Below are 16303 nucleotides of genomic sequence, written 5' to 3' on the forward strand. Positions count from 1 at the left end.
AGCTCACTGCGGAAAATAATTTCTCCAAATCGCTCCCCCTGCTTCTTTTACCTTAAATCTGTGTCCCTCCGATTACCAACTCTCCTGCCACTGGAAACAGTTTCTCTGTGTTTACTCTATCAAAACCCTCCATGATTTTGAACACCTCTATAAATCTCCTTTTAAGCTTCTCTGCTCTAAGGAGAACAATCCCAGCTTCTCCAGTCTCTCCATATTAACTGAAATCCTTCATCCTTGGTACCATCCTGATAAGTCTCCTCTGTGCCCTCTCCGTACTGTCATGTAATAGAATAGTATGATCCTCTGCCAGGTTTGTAGTGTACTCAAGCATGTTTCTTTCAATATCTTCATGCACACCTATTTTCCCCCTTGGAGGAGACAGTGGGGAGGTGTTGGAAGGATTAGCAGGCTGATTATCAACCTGAATGAACCTCATCTTAAATACTTCCATGGCCAACAAGTCTCGGGGTTGCATATTACTGGGGGTTGGTGGGGGGGAGGAATACTGGCTGGAAGCCAACTCGTTCCAGGCCAACCCACCCCGTAGCCCAGAACACACGGTGAGGGAGCCAAATTGGTCGCTAAATCTGATTGGCCGGCCACTCCAGCAATCCCAGCAGCACCAGAAGCTCAGCGGTGGGTGATGCTGGGACAGCAACCAGGCCCAAGGAGAAGCCCCAATGGATCCCAGAGTGAGGTAAGTCCGGGGCATTGGGTGGGGAGGGTTTGGCCAGCTTAGGGAGGGTGTGGAGACGTGGGGGTGGTGGGTTTCGGAGAGCGGGTGGGTAGGAAGAAAGTGGGGGGGGTACTATCTTAGGGGGGGGTGGGGGCGTGCCCACTATTCGCAAAGGGCACACCCTGAAGATAGTGGCCCCCTTCCTGCCCACACTTTTAAAAACATTTTAACAAAAAGAACCTTCCCACTTCCACCCGACTGCCCCCGCCAACCGTATTATGGCGCGGGCAGCATATTGTCAGCGTCGATTGACCCTTCATAACGTATTTACTTATGGTGGGCGGGCTGCTGGTCTTGGTGCCAGCCTACCTGCTGTATAATGGGGGTGAGTTCCGGGGCGGGCGGGTGAGTGGGAGGGTGATGAACTGGGCAACCCTCCCATTTTGTGGGACCCTCCCCTGCTGAAAACACGCCCGGTGGGGGCACGTAAAATCCAGCCCCTGGAGCGGGACTTGAACGTGGAGCTTCTCACTCAGAAGCAGGGCTGCTACCTATGGACCTACTGAGGCATTAGAAACCTGAAAGAACTGCCAGACAACTGGCTTCTTCAAGGAGATGTATAGATATTAATCCACACTTCATGAATTTTGACGAAGCTAATCATACTCATTTTTTTAAATGATTGTCCATTTTTGTAAAGCCCAACATTTTCCAGTCAACAGCTAAATCTACTGATAAATTAAAACCAGAGGAGGTAGGATGCCAATCTTCACCTCACTTGGAAGGAAGATAATAAATCCCTGCATCATAGATTTGGCCAGTTCCCAACGTTAGGCCTCAGCTAGAGTATTGTGTCCAACTCTGGGCAGAAGGCCAGAATGAGAGGATTGCAGATAACCTGGAGGGTTGTAGGGCTGGAGGGGGGATACAGAAATAAGGAGGGCGGAGGCCATAGATGTGAAAACAAGAATGAGAATTTTAACATTAGACGTTGCTTAACCGGAAACTGCTGTAAGTCAATGAGCACAGGGCGGTGACGGGTGAACGGCATTTGGTGCAAGTTAGGACACGGGCAGCAGAGTTTTGGATGACCTCAAGCTTACAGAAGGGTTGAATGTGGGAGGCGCCGGCCAGGAGTGCATGAGAGTAGTCCAGGCCGGAGGTAACGAAGGTATAGATGAAGGTTTCAGCAACAGATGAGTTCAGGCAGGGATGTGGTTGGGCGATGCCAAGGAGATGGAAAGAGGTGGTCTTGATGATGGCGTGTATATGTGGTGAGTAGGCTATCTCAGGGTCAAACACAATACTAAGGTTAAGAATTGTCCAGTTCAGCCTCAGGCAGCGGGTATGGAATTGTTGGCTAGGGAACAGAGTTTGCGTTGGGGAGCAAGGACAATGGCTTCAGTCTTCCTCATATTTCGTTGAATAGAAGCTGGGATTGTTTGTCCTGGTGCAAAGGAAGTTAAGGGAAATTTAATAGATTTCAAAATTAAGAAAGGGTTGGCCTGAGTAAATAAGGAGAGGTTTTTCCTACTACCAGGTGCATGGGTAACCAGAGGACACAGGTTTAAGGTAATTGGTGAAAATAAAAAGAGGGAGAATTTTCATTTTTACGCAGTGAACTGGTATAATCTGAAATACATTGCCTGAAAGGGCAGTGGGAGCTGATTCACTGGTGACTTTCAAAAAGGAATTGGGTAAATCTTGCAAGGGGAAAAACAATTGCATGGCTGTGGGGAAAGAACAGCTAAGTGGGAATAATTGGCTATCTCTTTCAAGGAGCTGGCACAGGCACGATGGACCGAATGGCCTCCTTCTGCACTGTAGGATTCAACGTGTACAATATTTCCGAGCGTCCAGCTGTCAGAGGCACTTAACAACATTGAAAATTCCTTTTTTTGTGTAATCTTTTGGAATACAAACGAACCAGGGAATACAGTATATGTCAAAAACAAAAACAGAAACAGAAATACCTGGAAAAACTCAGCAGGTCTGGCAGCATCGGCGGAGAAGAGCACAGTTGACGTTTCGAGTCCTCATGACCCTTCAACAGAACTTCATGAGGTCATGAGGACTCGAAACGTCAACTGTGCTCTTCTCCGCTGATGCTGCCAGACCTGCTGAGTTTTTCCAGGTATTTCTGTTTCTGTTTTTGTTTTGGATTTCCAGCATCCGCAGTTCTTTGCTTTTATCACAGTATATGTCAAACCCATTTTCCAGCTGATCGCTACCCCTTCGTAAGCCAATGTTCCAAGTGCTGTATTCTGAATCGGAACTAATACAGCTTTATTTATATAAGAGTGAATCATATCGGGGCAGAATTCCCTCAAACAGCCTATTCATCTGGTTGTGCAGACATTTGCAGTTGTTCTGGTGTTGATGTTGCCAGCAGGTATTTAACCTGAAATCACCAGCCAAACTCGTCAGCATATGTCAGAGTGTTAAAACCATTTTAAACCACAGACCCGTCATTTATTCACACTGAGCCTTAACAACTTCAAGAAAATGAAACTGCAAAAACTTCTCAATTTTTAATTCAACTAATTCTGACACTGGAAAAATGCGTTCAAACATGCAGAAAATAGGGTGTAGATCTCAGTGAGGAGACATTCAAACACGTCCGTTATAAAGACTTGCATTTATATAGCGCTTTTCATGACCACCAAATGCCTCACATGCTTTACAGCGAATGAAGTATTTTTTGAAGTTTACACATTGCTGTGGTGCAGGAAACACAGAAGCCAATGTGTACACACAATGTGATAATTCATGACCAGGTAATCTATTTTTAAAAATTCATTCATGGGATGTGGGCGTCGCTGGCTAGGCCAGCATTTATTGCCCATCCCTAATTGCCCTCGTTCAAGGAGTCATTTAAGAATCAACCACATAGCTGTGGATCTGGTGTCACATGTAGGCCAGACCAGGTAAGGACGGCAGATTTCCTTCTCTAAAGGACATTAGTGAACCGGATGGGTTTTTACAACAATCGGCAATGGTTTTGTGGTCATCATCAGACTTTTAATTCCAGATTTTTATTGAATTCAAATTTCACCATCTGTCATTTATTTGATCAGGAGATAAATATTGGCTAGGACCCTGGGGAGAGCTCCCCTGCTCTTCGTCAAAATAATGCCGTGGGATCTTTCACATCCACCCAAGCAGGGGCCTCGGTTTAACATCTCATCCAAAAATCGCCCCTCCGACAGTGCAGCACCCCCTCAGTACAGCACTGAGAATACTAGTCTTGTTTGTTGTGCCCAAGCCCTGGTGCGCGCCTTGAACCAGGACCTTGTGACTTACAGTTGTGAGAGTGCTACCAACTGAGCCACGGCTAACATTCAAAACATCTCAGAAAATCACCAGAACTATTGGCATTTGGCGTTGTTGTGCCTAGAATGCTGGGTGTATATTTACAAAGGACCTTTATTTCTATAGCACCTTTCACTGCCTCACAATATCTCAAAGCGTTTCACAGCCAATGAAGCACTTTTGAAACATAGTCATGTAGGAAAGAAGGCAACCAATTTGCACACAGAAAGCTCCCAAAACAGCAAGAGGATAAGGACCAGATCATCTGGTGATATTGATTGGGGCCAGGACAGTGGGACAACTCCCCTGCTCTCCTGCTGAATAGTGGCCGTGGGATCTTTTCCATCTACCTGAGAGAACAGGCAGGCCTTTAGTTTAATGTCTCAGCTCAGGGTACAGCACAACACAGGATGTCAGTCTGGACCTTGTGCTCGAGTCTCTGGAGTGGACCTGGAATCCACAACCTTTTGATTTCGAGGTGAGAGTGCTACCCATTTAGCTGACAGAGTAAAACAAACACAAATTCAGGAACTACATTCTCCGATCTTCCGAATGGGGTCAGCGGGGGAGGTGGTCAGGCTATGTTAAAGAGCAGAGGGAGACGATGGGGTGGAGTGGTAATGGGGGAAGGGTGGTGGGGGGTGATGATGGGGGAGGGGTGACAATGGGGGAGGGATGACAATGGGGGAGGGGTGACAATGGGGGAGGGATGGTTATGGAGAAGGGTGATGACGGGGGAGGGTGATGATGGGGGGTGGGGATAGATGGGAGAGGGGTGATGATGAGGGAGGAGTGGTGATGAGGGTTAGTGATGATGGGATAGGGGTGATCAGGGGGAAGGAGTGATGATGACGGGGAGGGGTGATGATGACGGGGAGGGGTGATGATGACGGGGAGGGGTGATGTTGACGGGAAGGGGTGATGTTGACGGGGAGGGGTGATGATGACGGGGAGGGGTGATGATGACGGGGAGGGGTGATGTTGACGGGGAGGGGTGATGTTGACGGGGAGGGGTGATGTTGACGGGAAGGGGTGATGTTGACGGGGAGGGGTGATGATGACGGGGAGGGGTGATGTTGACGGGGAGGGGTGATGTTGACGGGGAGGAGTGATGATGGGGAGGAGTGATGTTGACGGGGAGGGGTGATGATGGGGAGGGGTGATGTTGACGGGGAGGGGTGATGATGGGGAGGGGTGATGTTGACGGGGAGGGGTGATGATGGGGAGGGGTGATGTTGACGGGGAGGGGTGATGATGGGGAGGGGTGATGTTGACGGGGAGGGATGATGATGACGGGGAGGGGTGATGATGACGGGGAGGGGTGATGTTGACGGGGAGGGGTGATGTTGACGGGGAGGGGTGATGTTGACGGGGAGGGGTGATGTTGACGGGGAGGGGTGATGATGACGGGGAGGGGTGATGTTGACGGGGAGGGGTGATGTTGACGGGGAGGAGTGATGATGGGGAGGGGTGATGTTGACGGGGAGGGGTGATGATGGGGAGGGGTGATGTTGACGGGGAGGAGTGATGATGGGGAGGGGTGATGTTGACGGGGAGGGGTGATGATGGGGAGGGATGATGATGGCGAGGAGGGGTGATGATGGGGAAGAGGTGATCGGGGCAGGGGTGATGACGGGGAAGAGGTGATCAGGGGGAGGGGTGATGACGAGGAAGAGGTGATCGGGGCAGGGGTGATGACGGGGTAGAGGTGATCAGGGGGAGGGGTGATGATGGGGAAGAGGTGATCAGGGGGAGGGGTGATGATGGGGTAGAGGTGATCGGGGGGAGGGGTGATGATGGGGAAGAGCTGATTGGGGGAGGGGTGATGATGGGGAAGAGCTGATTGGGGGAGGGGTGATGATGGGGAAGAGGTGATTGGGGGAGGGGTGATGATGTGGGACGGGTGATTGGGGGAGGGGTGATGATGGGGAAGAGGTGATTGGGGGAGGGGTGATGACGGGTAAGAGGTGATCATGGGGAGGGGTGATGATGGGGAAGAGCTGATTGGGGGAGGGGTGATGATGGGGAAGAGCTGATTGGGGGAGGGGTGATGACGGGTAAGAGGTGATCATGGGGAGGGGTGATGATGGGGGAGGGGTTGTGGGCAGTAGAACCAATCAATTGTTTTAAAGCAGAATCAGGAGAGAGACAGAGAGAACAAGGGAGAGAGAGAGAGAATGAGGAACGGTGGGGGATGGACTGAAGCAGCGATTAGAATTGAGATGCCAGTCATCCCCTCACTTAAAGAAATTGCTGTGAGAACCAGGACAAAATATAGAATAAATGAAGACAAACATCAGCTGTTAGGAGGCAAAGACTTGTTGACAGCATCTTCTTCTCCTACATTGACAACAGGATAAGATTAATGGCACGTCTAATTGTAGGTTTGAAAAAGTCTGATGAACTCTTCAATCTTTTCCAAAATCAATCTCTGGCACAGAAATGATGGGCTGAATCGCCTCCTGTGCCAAAATTATCTAAGATTCTGTAAATCAATCTGACAAAAGATCAAGCCGCTGAAACGTTAACTCTGTTTCTCTCTCCGTGGATACTGCCAGACCTGCTGAGTATTTCCAGGGGCTGAATTTCCCCCTGTTGGGGGGTGGGGGGGGGTGGGGGGGGGGGGAGGTGGGGGTTGTGAGGAGGTGGGCGGGAGCAAGTGTGAACCCGATTGGTTCCGCGCCGCCATTTTACGTGGGTGGGCTAATTAAGGCCCGGCCAGTGTGACACACACCCGGAAGCGCTGAGCGCTCCCTGTGTGGGCGGGCGAGGGGGGATATTCCCTGAGTCGGGGCTGGCATGTGCGTGAAAGATGGCAGAAATCTCCCTGAGGCGCGGAGGTGCCTCAGGGAGATTAGTTTAAGCTCTGAAAAATTTAATAAAGGGGAAAGAAAATTTTTTTAAGGACATGTCCCCTCATGTGAAACTGTCACACGAGCTGGGACATGTCCATTAATTTTTTTCAAGAATTTTTATTTAAGCTATAAAACCCTTCATGAAACCTGATCCCGCCCGTGGATGAGGTTTCATGAAAAATGCGAAGGCTGCCTGGGCTCTTCCCCTGCCCTTAAGGTCGGACGGGCATCATGCTATGATTTTGTAACTCTTTCGAGTTATCAACAGATCACATGTAACTCTTTCGAGTACATTCACAGTTCTTGGTTTCCGGGAGTGGGACATGAACCCACAACCTTCTGATTCAAAGGCGAGGGTGCTATGAACTGAGCCACAGCTGACACCTCCGGACGGGCATCATTCCGAACAGCTTCAATTACTTTCTTAATGGCTCGCCGACCCGAAAATTCTGCCCCAGCATTTCTTGTTTTTACCTTAATCATTGCAGAATATAGCCAGTAGCCACTGAATCTTTTAATAATGAGCTTAACCTCTTTTCCCCTATTGATCGAAGGTGTCTAAACTTGTAATTACAGAGCAGCTCGGGATGTAATTGTATTTTTAAGTATATATTTATTTTGCAAACATTAAATGTATCATGCATTTGATTTTGCTAAAATGACTGTTGCATTGTTTTTTAACCAGCTATTGGTTTATTGAGAGCATCTTTTACGTTCTGTTTTAATGACAGATTTCCTGCACTCTCAGTATTTTGCTTTTGTTTGGCGTTGCTTTCTGAAGATGCTTATCGGACTTGTGCAGGGTTCTACCCCTCTGCAAAATTCCAGAAAAAATGATATTATCAGGACATCAGAGAAATGTAGGAGGGAGATAAAGCTTCCAGTGTCTGCCTGGGAATGGAATTGGAAACCGTCAAAAGACACCCAGTGGGGTGTGAAATGCCAAAAGCTACGCGCTGGAGAAGATCTTGTGAAAGACCTCTGGGTTTCGAATCTGTTCTCTGAATAGACTGCACATCAGTGAATCGATTCAAGCTCCAACTAAGCTGCATTTGCCGTGCGTGATTCTTTTCAAAAAAATACCCCAGCTTGGGATTTACTCTGAAATGTGTCTGCGTTTGCGTTCACCCGATAAATAGACAGCATTTTCCCAGATGTAAAAGGTGCGGAAATAGGAGATTAATATAAAAGATATTTAACAGGCCAATGTCTGGTACACATACAAGAGTTACTTTGACAAAATCAGATGCATGATACGCTTAGCTGATCACTGCGAAGCACACACATCCATAAACATACGAACAACTACATCCTGAGCTGCACATGACTCTTTCATTACAATCTTAGACGCATTCAGTCAATAGGGGAAAAGATGCTGAATTAATTGTTAAGATTCAGCAGTTACCAGCTATGTTCTGGAATGATTGAGGTACAAATTGAAAGTTTTGGAAATATTGAGCGAGACAGGCAGGTCCCTGGAGAGGAAAACAAGAGTTAACGTTTCTGGTCAAGGAACCTTCAGCTCTCCACAGGTACTGCTTGATCTGCCGAGGGTTTCCAGCATTTCCCTGCTTTTTATTTCAGATTCCAGCGTCTGCAGTATTTCCTTTCTCTATAACATAACCATGAGAGCATTTTATCTTCTTATTAATGCTTGTGGAAGGCACTCTTTATGTAATAAAATTTCGAACGGACATGCATTTGTGATATCGTAAGAGTTTTGCTGTGTTCTGGATATTCCCTAAATGAGCTTCTCTTCAAAATAATGTACTATATGCAATATTATTTTAATCATCTGATTCATCATAAATAAATAGAAAAACTACCCAAATAATATCCAGTATATAGGCTGTTTACAATTGCAAAGAATTTACAGCACAGAAACAGGCCATTTGGCCCAACTGGTCTGTACCATTGTTTATGCTTCACATGAGCCTCCTCCAATCCTACTTCATCTCACCTTATCAGCATATCCTTCTGTTCCTTTCTTCCTCATGTGCTTATCTATCTTTCCCTTAGATTTATCTATGCCATTCACCTCGACCACTCCCTGTGATAGTGACTCTTAGACTCAGGCGTTTACAGCAGAGAAGGAGGCCATTCGGCCCATTGTGTCCATGCCGGTCAACAAAGATCTGACTACACTGATCCCATTTTCCTGCGCTTGGCCCATAGCCCTAGAGGCTATGGCAACGCAAGTGTATATCTAAATACGTCTTAAATGTTATGAGAGTTTCTCACTCAACCCCCTTTTTAGGCAGTGAGTTCCAGACTCCCACCACCGTCTGGGTGAAAAAATTTCTCCTCAACTCCCCTCTTAGCCTTATACCTCTTACCTTAAACCCCCTAGGTATTGACCTCTCTACTAATGGAAAAAATGTCTTCCTATCCACCCTATCTATGTTCCTTATAATCTTATACACTTCTATCAGATCCCCTCTCAACCTTCGTTGCTCCAAGGAAAACAACCCCAGCCTATCCAATCATTCCTCATAGCTCAGACCCTCCAGCCAAGGCAGCATCCTGGTGAATCTCCTCTGCACCCTCTCCAGTGCAATCACATCCTTCCTATAATATGGTGGACCAGAACTGCACGCAGTACTCCATTTGCGGCCTAACCAGTGTTTTATACAATCCCAGCATAACCTCCCTGCTCTTATATCCTATGCCTCAGCTAATAAAGGCAAGTATCCCATATGCCTTCTTAACCACCTTATCTACCTGCCCTGTTACCTTCAGGGATCTATGGATATGCACACCAAGGTCCCTCTGATCTTCAGTACATTCCAGGGTCCTACCATTCATAGTGTAATCCCTTGCCTTGTTAGCCCTCCCCAAGTGTATTACCTCACACTTTTCCGGGTTGAATTCCATTTGCCACAGCTCTGCCCACCTGACCAGTCCATTGATATCCTCCTGCAGTTTATGGCTATCCTCCTCATTATTTACCACCCTAGCAATTTTCGTGTCATCCGTGAACTTCTTGATCATACCTCCTACATTTATGTACACCACAAACAGCAAGGGTCCCAGCACCGATCCCTGCAGAACCCCACAGGAAACAGACTTCCTGTCACAGAAACATCCCTCGACCATCACCCTCTGCTTCCTGCCTCTCAGCTAATTTCGGCTGGGTCAGCGAGTTCCACGTTCTCACCACTCTCTGGGTAAAGGGTTTCACGTCAATTTCCAATTGGATTTATTAACAAAATTGCCCCAGTAAAAGTTAAGCAGCAAAGTATTTATACCGCTGCATTAAAGTTTACATCTGAAATTTCAGAATTGATGATACCTTCAGTCAATCGAAATTCCCGGGAATGGTAGATTTTTGTCCAATATATTCTTGAAACCTCGATTCATTTTTATTCTAAAAATTCAAAACCTTTCCATATGTAGAATTTCAAAGAGAGAAGTAATGTCCTGGCTTGTATTCAAGATAAGCGCTTGTGCTACTTGGCCTCGATCAATGGCTATGTGTGGGAGCCAGTGTATGACTGCCGGAGGTTGGAGGGGTGAGTCCAGGATCCGAGAGGAAGGGCAGAATTTTTTTTTATTCGTTTATGAGATGTGGGCATCGCTGGCTAGGCCAGCATTTATTGCCCCACGCTAAGCGCCCTTGAGAAGGTGGTGGTGAGTTGCCTTCTTGAACCGCTGCAGTCGATGTGGTGTAGGTACACCCACAGTGCTGTTAGGGAGGGAGTTCCAGGATTTTGACCCAGCGACAGTGAAGGAACGGCGATATATTTCCAAGTCAGGATGCTGAGTGACTTGGAGGGGAACTTGCAGGTGGTGGTGTTCCCATGTGTCTGCTGCCCTTGTCCTTCTAGGTGGTAGAGGTCATGGATTTGGAAGGTGCTGCCTAAGGAGCCTTGGTGAGTTTCTGCAGTGCATCTTGTAGATGGTACACACTGCTGCTACTGTGCGTCGGTGGTGGAGGGAGTGAATGTTTGTGGATGGGGTGCGAATCAAGCGGGGCTGCTTTGTCCAGGACGGTGTCAAGCTTCTTGAGTGTTGTTGGAGCTGCACTCATCCAGGCAAGTGGGGAATATTCCATCACACTCCTGGCTTGTGCCTAGTAGATGGTGGACAAGCTTTGGGGAGTCAGGAGGTGAGTTACTCACTGCAGAATTCCCAGCCTCTGACCTGCTCTTGTAACCACAGTACTTATATGGCTAGTCCAGTTCAGTTTCTGGTCAATGGTAGCCCCCAGGATGTTGATAGTGGGGGATTCGGCGATAGTAATGCAAGTGAATGTCAAGGGGCGATTAGAACATCAGACCATCCCGGTAATCGGTACTGGCTCTCCAGCTCCTGCCAGGGAGTTAGCCTGAAGTGGAGCAGAAATAGCTCGTTACAGCCTCAGCATTGCTGATGGGAATCCTCCCGATATTTATTTTGTTTTGCAAAGTGGTATCTGAGTAATCAATTGTAAAACTATTTGCGTATTGGAACCAGCTTTTTAATTAAGAACCCAAAAGCATAGCTTTTTGGGATGTTGAACTTTGCACAAACCTACATCTTGCCCTTGGTAAAAGTTACAGTTGGTCCATTAGTTGCACATTATTGTAATATTACCTGGTGGCTTGGTGTTAACTTTTATCTGATAACACTCCTAAGAGTACCTTGGGATGTTTTGCTGCATTAAAGGCGCTATATAAATGCAAGATGTATTTCTATAGCAAGTTCTCAATGGTTTTAAATACTGTGAGAATATTACTGTACAAATGTACAATTCTTAACCCATTATTTTAACTCAAGCACAAAGCCCAGCTGAACAAAAAGGACTAATGCTCCAATTAAACTAGTGGGCAAAGGAATTTCAGTTTAAGCATTCACTCAGCTTCATTTCAGATCATTTTCTGATGCACTTTCAGCTTTTCAAATGTTAAGTGCCTCCTGATGGTAGTTAAGAGAGACATAGCACTGGATCTTAACCTTCAACAGGCAGGTGACAATTTGGTGTAACAAATCGCCCGCCCATTACAGGATCCACCCAGTATTCACGTCATCGCAATCGAGGGAATGCAAATCAAGCGGGTTCTATAAGGGATGGGGAATCTGTTCCACCAGACCGTGAAGATGAAAACCTACCCAATGGATGCTTTGCTGTCCAATTCTTCACTCAACCCCTAAGTCACTCTTCCAATAGTTCATTTCAGCCAAAATCTTATTAGTGTCAAGGAAATGGATCTGGTTCAAGGGGAAAGCCCTGGGAGGCTCTTGTGCTCTGATTTGCATTAAAACATCAACATTTTTCATTTAAGAAAAACAGTAATATCATCCTTCTTTTACTTTCTCCTCTAAGGCTCTCTCTACCTCCTATCCTTGTTATTAACTATTCCTTGTTGAGAGGCCAAGCTAGTAACCAGTTTCCAGGTTTCTGGCAATGCTACTCTGTATCTGACCACGAGGACCACAGGGAGATAACACCAGGTAATTTGCTCTGATCTTATCTTCCTCTCAGAACCTGGCCTCTGCCTGGTTAGTTCCCTTAATGACCCAACTGAAATCATCAATTCGCTGTTCCGATGCTCATCACCGCTCCATGGTGCAAACACACTGATAGGCCAGAGCGAACCAAAATAAAAAAAAACTACAATTCAAGCCCTTGTTTACTCATTAAATCACAAATTGAAATAGTTGTTGAAGCTTGACGATCAACCAGAAGACGCGGTGGTTAACACTCAATAATAGCCTTTGTGTGAAGCTTCCAAAAATCCTAACTATAATGCCACTTGCTGCATTTACGGCAAATTAAAAGTGAAGAGCAATGCCTGTGTGCCAGTAATCTGTGATCAAATCGAGAGTCAACGCTGCCAGTGCACCATAGAGTCTCTGACTTATACTATACAGCACAATCAGTAATAAGCAGCTGCTGACAGTACGCGGGGAGTGTGTGCTTCAGTCTGGCTCTCGATGAGTCATCATTAACTAATCTTTCTTTGTTCTTAACTTTAATCAGGAGCAATAAGTGTAGTCAGGATGAAGTACAAACCTCCCACGTCAGCACTGCACATACACAGAAGAGGCAGTTCAGATGGAGTTGATGTTTATCATTCTAAATTTGACACAATGACAGTAATAGGAGGAAAGAACGGGAAATCAGGAACTCCTTGCAACACCCATGCTGCAATTAACATCCTGAGAATGTAACAAGGTCAGAGCACCTTTTTGCAAAACTCACTGATTTCAGTATCGGTTTATGAAGGGATTAGCCTCTTTCGAATAATGAACAATCACAGTAATGGCATTCCAAGATGTAATTATTTATATTTATTTTGACAGTCGAAGACTGAGAGTCACTCTCATTTCACACCAAGACTTCTACTACCTTAGAGGCGGTGCTTTAGCTGCAACATTTGGAAGTACTCACTGATGTGTAAAGGTATCCTTCACCATTCATGGCCACGTACAGCCCTGTCTTCACACCCTGAATAGCAACGACACGGAGTCCCACTGGTACAAGGTTGAACAATGCTGGAAGCACAAACAAGCACGTTAATAGGATGCCTAGTGCAAATTCTGACTCCAAACACTTCAAAGAACCAAAGAAAGGTCCATGTAGATCAAGTAACCATGGAGGATAACAGAATGGAGAGGCTATAACTAGCTGGAAAATTTGAACAGGCTGAGGCTCTATTCTCTAGAAAAGAAGAAGGATGACCTGATAGAGGGCTTTAAAATGGTGACGGGTTCTGATAGGATAAAGTTAGAGAGGATGTTGCCACAAGTGGAAGAGGTCATAAATATAAGACAACTGCTAATAGATAAAATAGGGAATTCAGGAGAAACGTCTTCACCCAGAGAATGGTGAGAATTTGAAACTCGCTACCACAGGAAGTGGTTTTGGTGAATGGTATAGAAGGTATATTTAAGGGGGGAGCTAGACAACTATCTAGGGAGGTCCTGTGGCAGAGTGCGTAATGTCCTTGTCTCTGAGCCAGAAGCTCTAGATCGAGTCCCACCCCAGGACTTGATGGGCATGGAAGATGAGTTCATAATGTGGCCTGTAAATTCTTCTAATTTGCCTTTGGCAAGTGGTGAGAGCAGGAGAGTCTCCTAGTCAGCTATGCTGATGTGGAGTGGTGCCCCTCATGCTATAGTCTCTGACAACAGGCTAGTGACCTGTTTGAGGGGAAAAACAAGCTATGGAAACAGACATAAGGATGTGCTTTGTCTGCCTCATGTATCTCTAGACACAGGAAGAGATTGAAGAAGACAAACACAGGAAGGAGAAAGCAATAGGAGGTTATGTTGGTAGAGTGAGATGAAGTAGGATGGGAGGTGGTTCATGTGAAGTATAGACTGAATGGCCTGTTTTTGTTCTGTAAATTCTATGCAAAACTTATACTGGGTCAAATCCAGTGCATGTTGGTCCAAATATGAATTTGTTCCTTCCATATCATTTCCTAATTTGTGGAGTTTAATTATAATTTGTTTTGACGCGACAGCTTTTTTTTGTATTAAGTAACTAATAGTTGGTTGCTGGAGGAACTCCGGCTCAGAATTGATGAGCTGGAGTCGGAGCTCCGGACGCTGTGGCACATCTGGGTGGGGGAGAACTACCTGGACGCTTTGTATCAGGAGACGATCACACCCGGTAAATTAAGTACCTCAAGTCCGGTCAGTGGTCAGGGTCAGCAGGGTGTGACTGCAAGTGAGGCAGGTAGAGGGATCCTGTGTTCAGGAACAGAGGAGCCTCAGCTCTTGACCTTGTCCAACAGGTATGAGGTACTTGCTCCCTGTGTGGATGAGGAACAGGGCTGTAGGGAGGATGAGCCAGCTGACCACGGCACCGTGGCACAGGAGGCCATTCAAGAGGGGGGAGCAAAAAGACAAGTGGTAGTTGTAGGGGATTCTATAATTAGGGGAATTGATAGCTTCCTTTGTAAGCAGGATTGAGAGTCCCGCATGGTATGTTGCCTGCCCGGTGCCAGGGTGAGGGACATATCTGACCGGCTTGAAAGGATATTGGAGAGGGAGGGGGAGGATCCAGTTGTTGTGGTCCACGTCGGGACAAATAACATAGGTAAGACTAGGAAAGAGGAACTGTTTGGGGATTATCAGGAACTAGGAACTAAATTAAAGAACAGGTCCTCAAGGGTTATAATCTCCGGATTACTACCCGAGCCACGTGCAAATTGGCATAGGGACGCGAGAATAAGGGAAGTAAACACGTGGCTAAAGGAGTGGTGCGGGAAAGAGGGGTTCCATTTCGTGGGGCACTGGCATCAGTATTGGAACAGGAGGGATCTGTACCGTTGGGACGATCTCCACCTGAACCGATCTGGGACCAATGTTCAACCGAAAAGGGTAAATAGGGTGGTCAACAGGACTTTAAACTAGAAAGTCGGGGGGGGAGGGAAGGGTAAAACTCCAAGAAGTATGACTAATGGGAAACAAAGCAGCAGGTTAGTGTGTGGGGAGGTGGATTCAACTTCATGGAAAATTATGAAAAAACTGAAAAGAAAGGAGAGCCCAGGAGAGGCTATTAAAGTCTCCAGAACACAAAATAGGACAGACTGTTTGGAAAGGGCTAGGAATCCAACTTCAAGCACATCAGATAAAGGGACGACAATGAGAAAGGGGACGGGAAATACAGGACTGAAGGTGTTGTATCTGAATGCACGCAGTATACGAAATAAGGTAAATGAGCTTGTGGCACAGATTGAAATTGGCAGGTATGATGTGGTGGGCATCACAGAGACATGGCTGCAAGGGGATCAGGACTGGGAGCTAAATATCCAAGGATATACATCCTATCGAAAAGATAGGCAGGTTGGCAGAGGGGGTGGGGTTGCTTTGTTAGTAAGAAATTAAATTAAATCGATAGCAAGAAATGATGTAGGGTCAGATGATGTAGAATCTGTGTGGGTAGAGTTGAGGAACCGCAAAGGCAAAAACACCATAATGGCAGTTATGTACAGGCCTCCGAACAGTAGTCAGGATGTGGGGCACAAGATATACCAGGAGATAGAAAAGGTGTGTAAGAAAGGCAAGGTTACAGTGATCATGGGGGATTTCAATATGCAGGTAGACTGGGAAAATCAGGTTGGTAGTGGATCCCAAGAAAAGGAATTTGTGGAATGTCTACGAGATGGCTTTTTGGAGCAGCTTGTGGTGGAGCCCACTAGGGAACAGGCAATTCTAGATTTAGTGACGTGTAATGAGGCAGATTTGATAAGGGAGCTTAAGGTGAAGGAACCCTTAGGAGGAAGTGACCATAATATGATAGAATTTACCCTGCAATTTGAGAGGAAAAAGCTGGAATCAGATGTAACGGTATTACAGTTGAATAAAGGCAACTACAGAGGCATGAGGGAGGAGCTGGCCAGAATTGACTGGGAGATGAGCCTAGCAGGAAAGACAGTGGAACAGCAATGGCAGGAGTTTCTGGGAGTAACTTGGGAGACACAGCAAAAATTCATCCCTAGGAAGAAGAAGCATACTAAAGGGAGGA

At 46.5% G+C, this 16303-nt stretch overlaps 1 protein-coding gene across 2 annotated transcripts in view; it reads right to left on the reverse strand.

Annotated features, from left to right (window-relative positions):
* fgf14 (fibroblast growth factor 14) overlaps nt 1-16303 on the reverse strand; it is a 537893-nt gene that overhangs the window by 110373 nt on the left and 411217 nt on the right. For both annotated transcript variants that reach the window (XM_078546063.1, XM_078546064.1), the window contains exon 3: nt 13217-13320. In XM_078546063.1, coding sequence (XP_078402189.1) covers nt 13217-13320 — 104 coding nt within the window. The remainder of the gene's footprint in view (nt 1-13216; nt 13321-16303) is intronic.

Source organism: Cetorhinus maximus, chromosome 7 (genome assembly GCF_964194155.1).
Source record: "Cetorhinus maximus chromosome 7, sCetMax3.hap1.1, whole genome shotgun sequence".
In the NCBI taxonomy this organism is placed as follows: domain Eukaryota; kingdom Metazoa; phylum Chordata; class Chondrichthyes; order Lamniformes; family Cetorhinidae; genus Cetorhinus; species Cetorhinus maximus.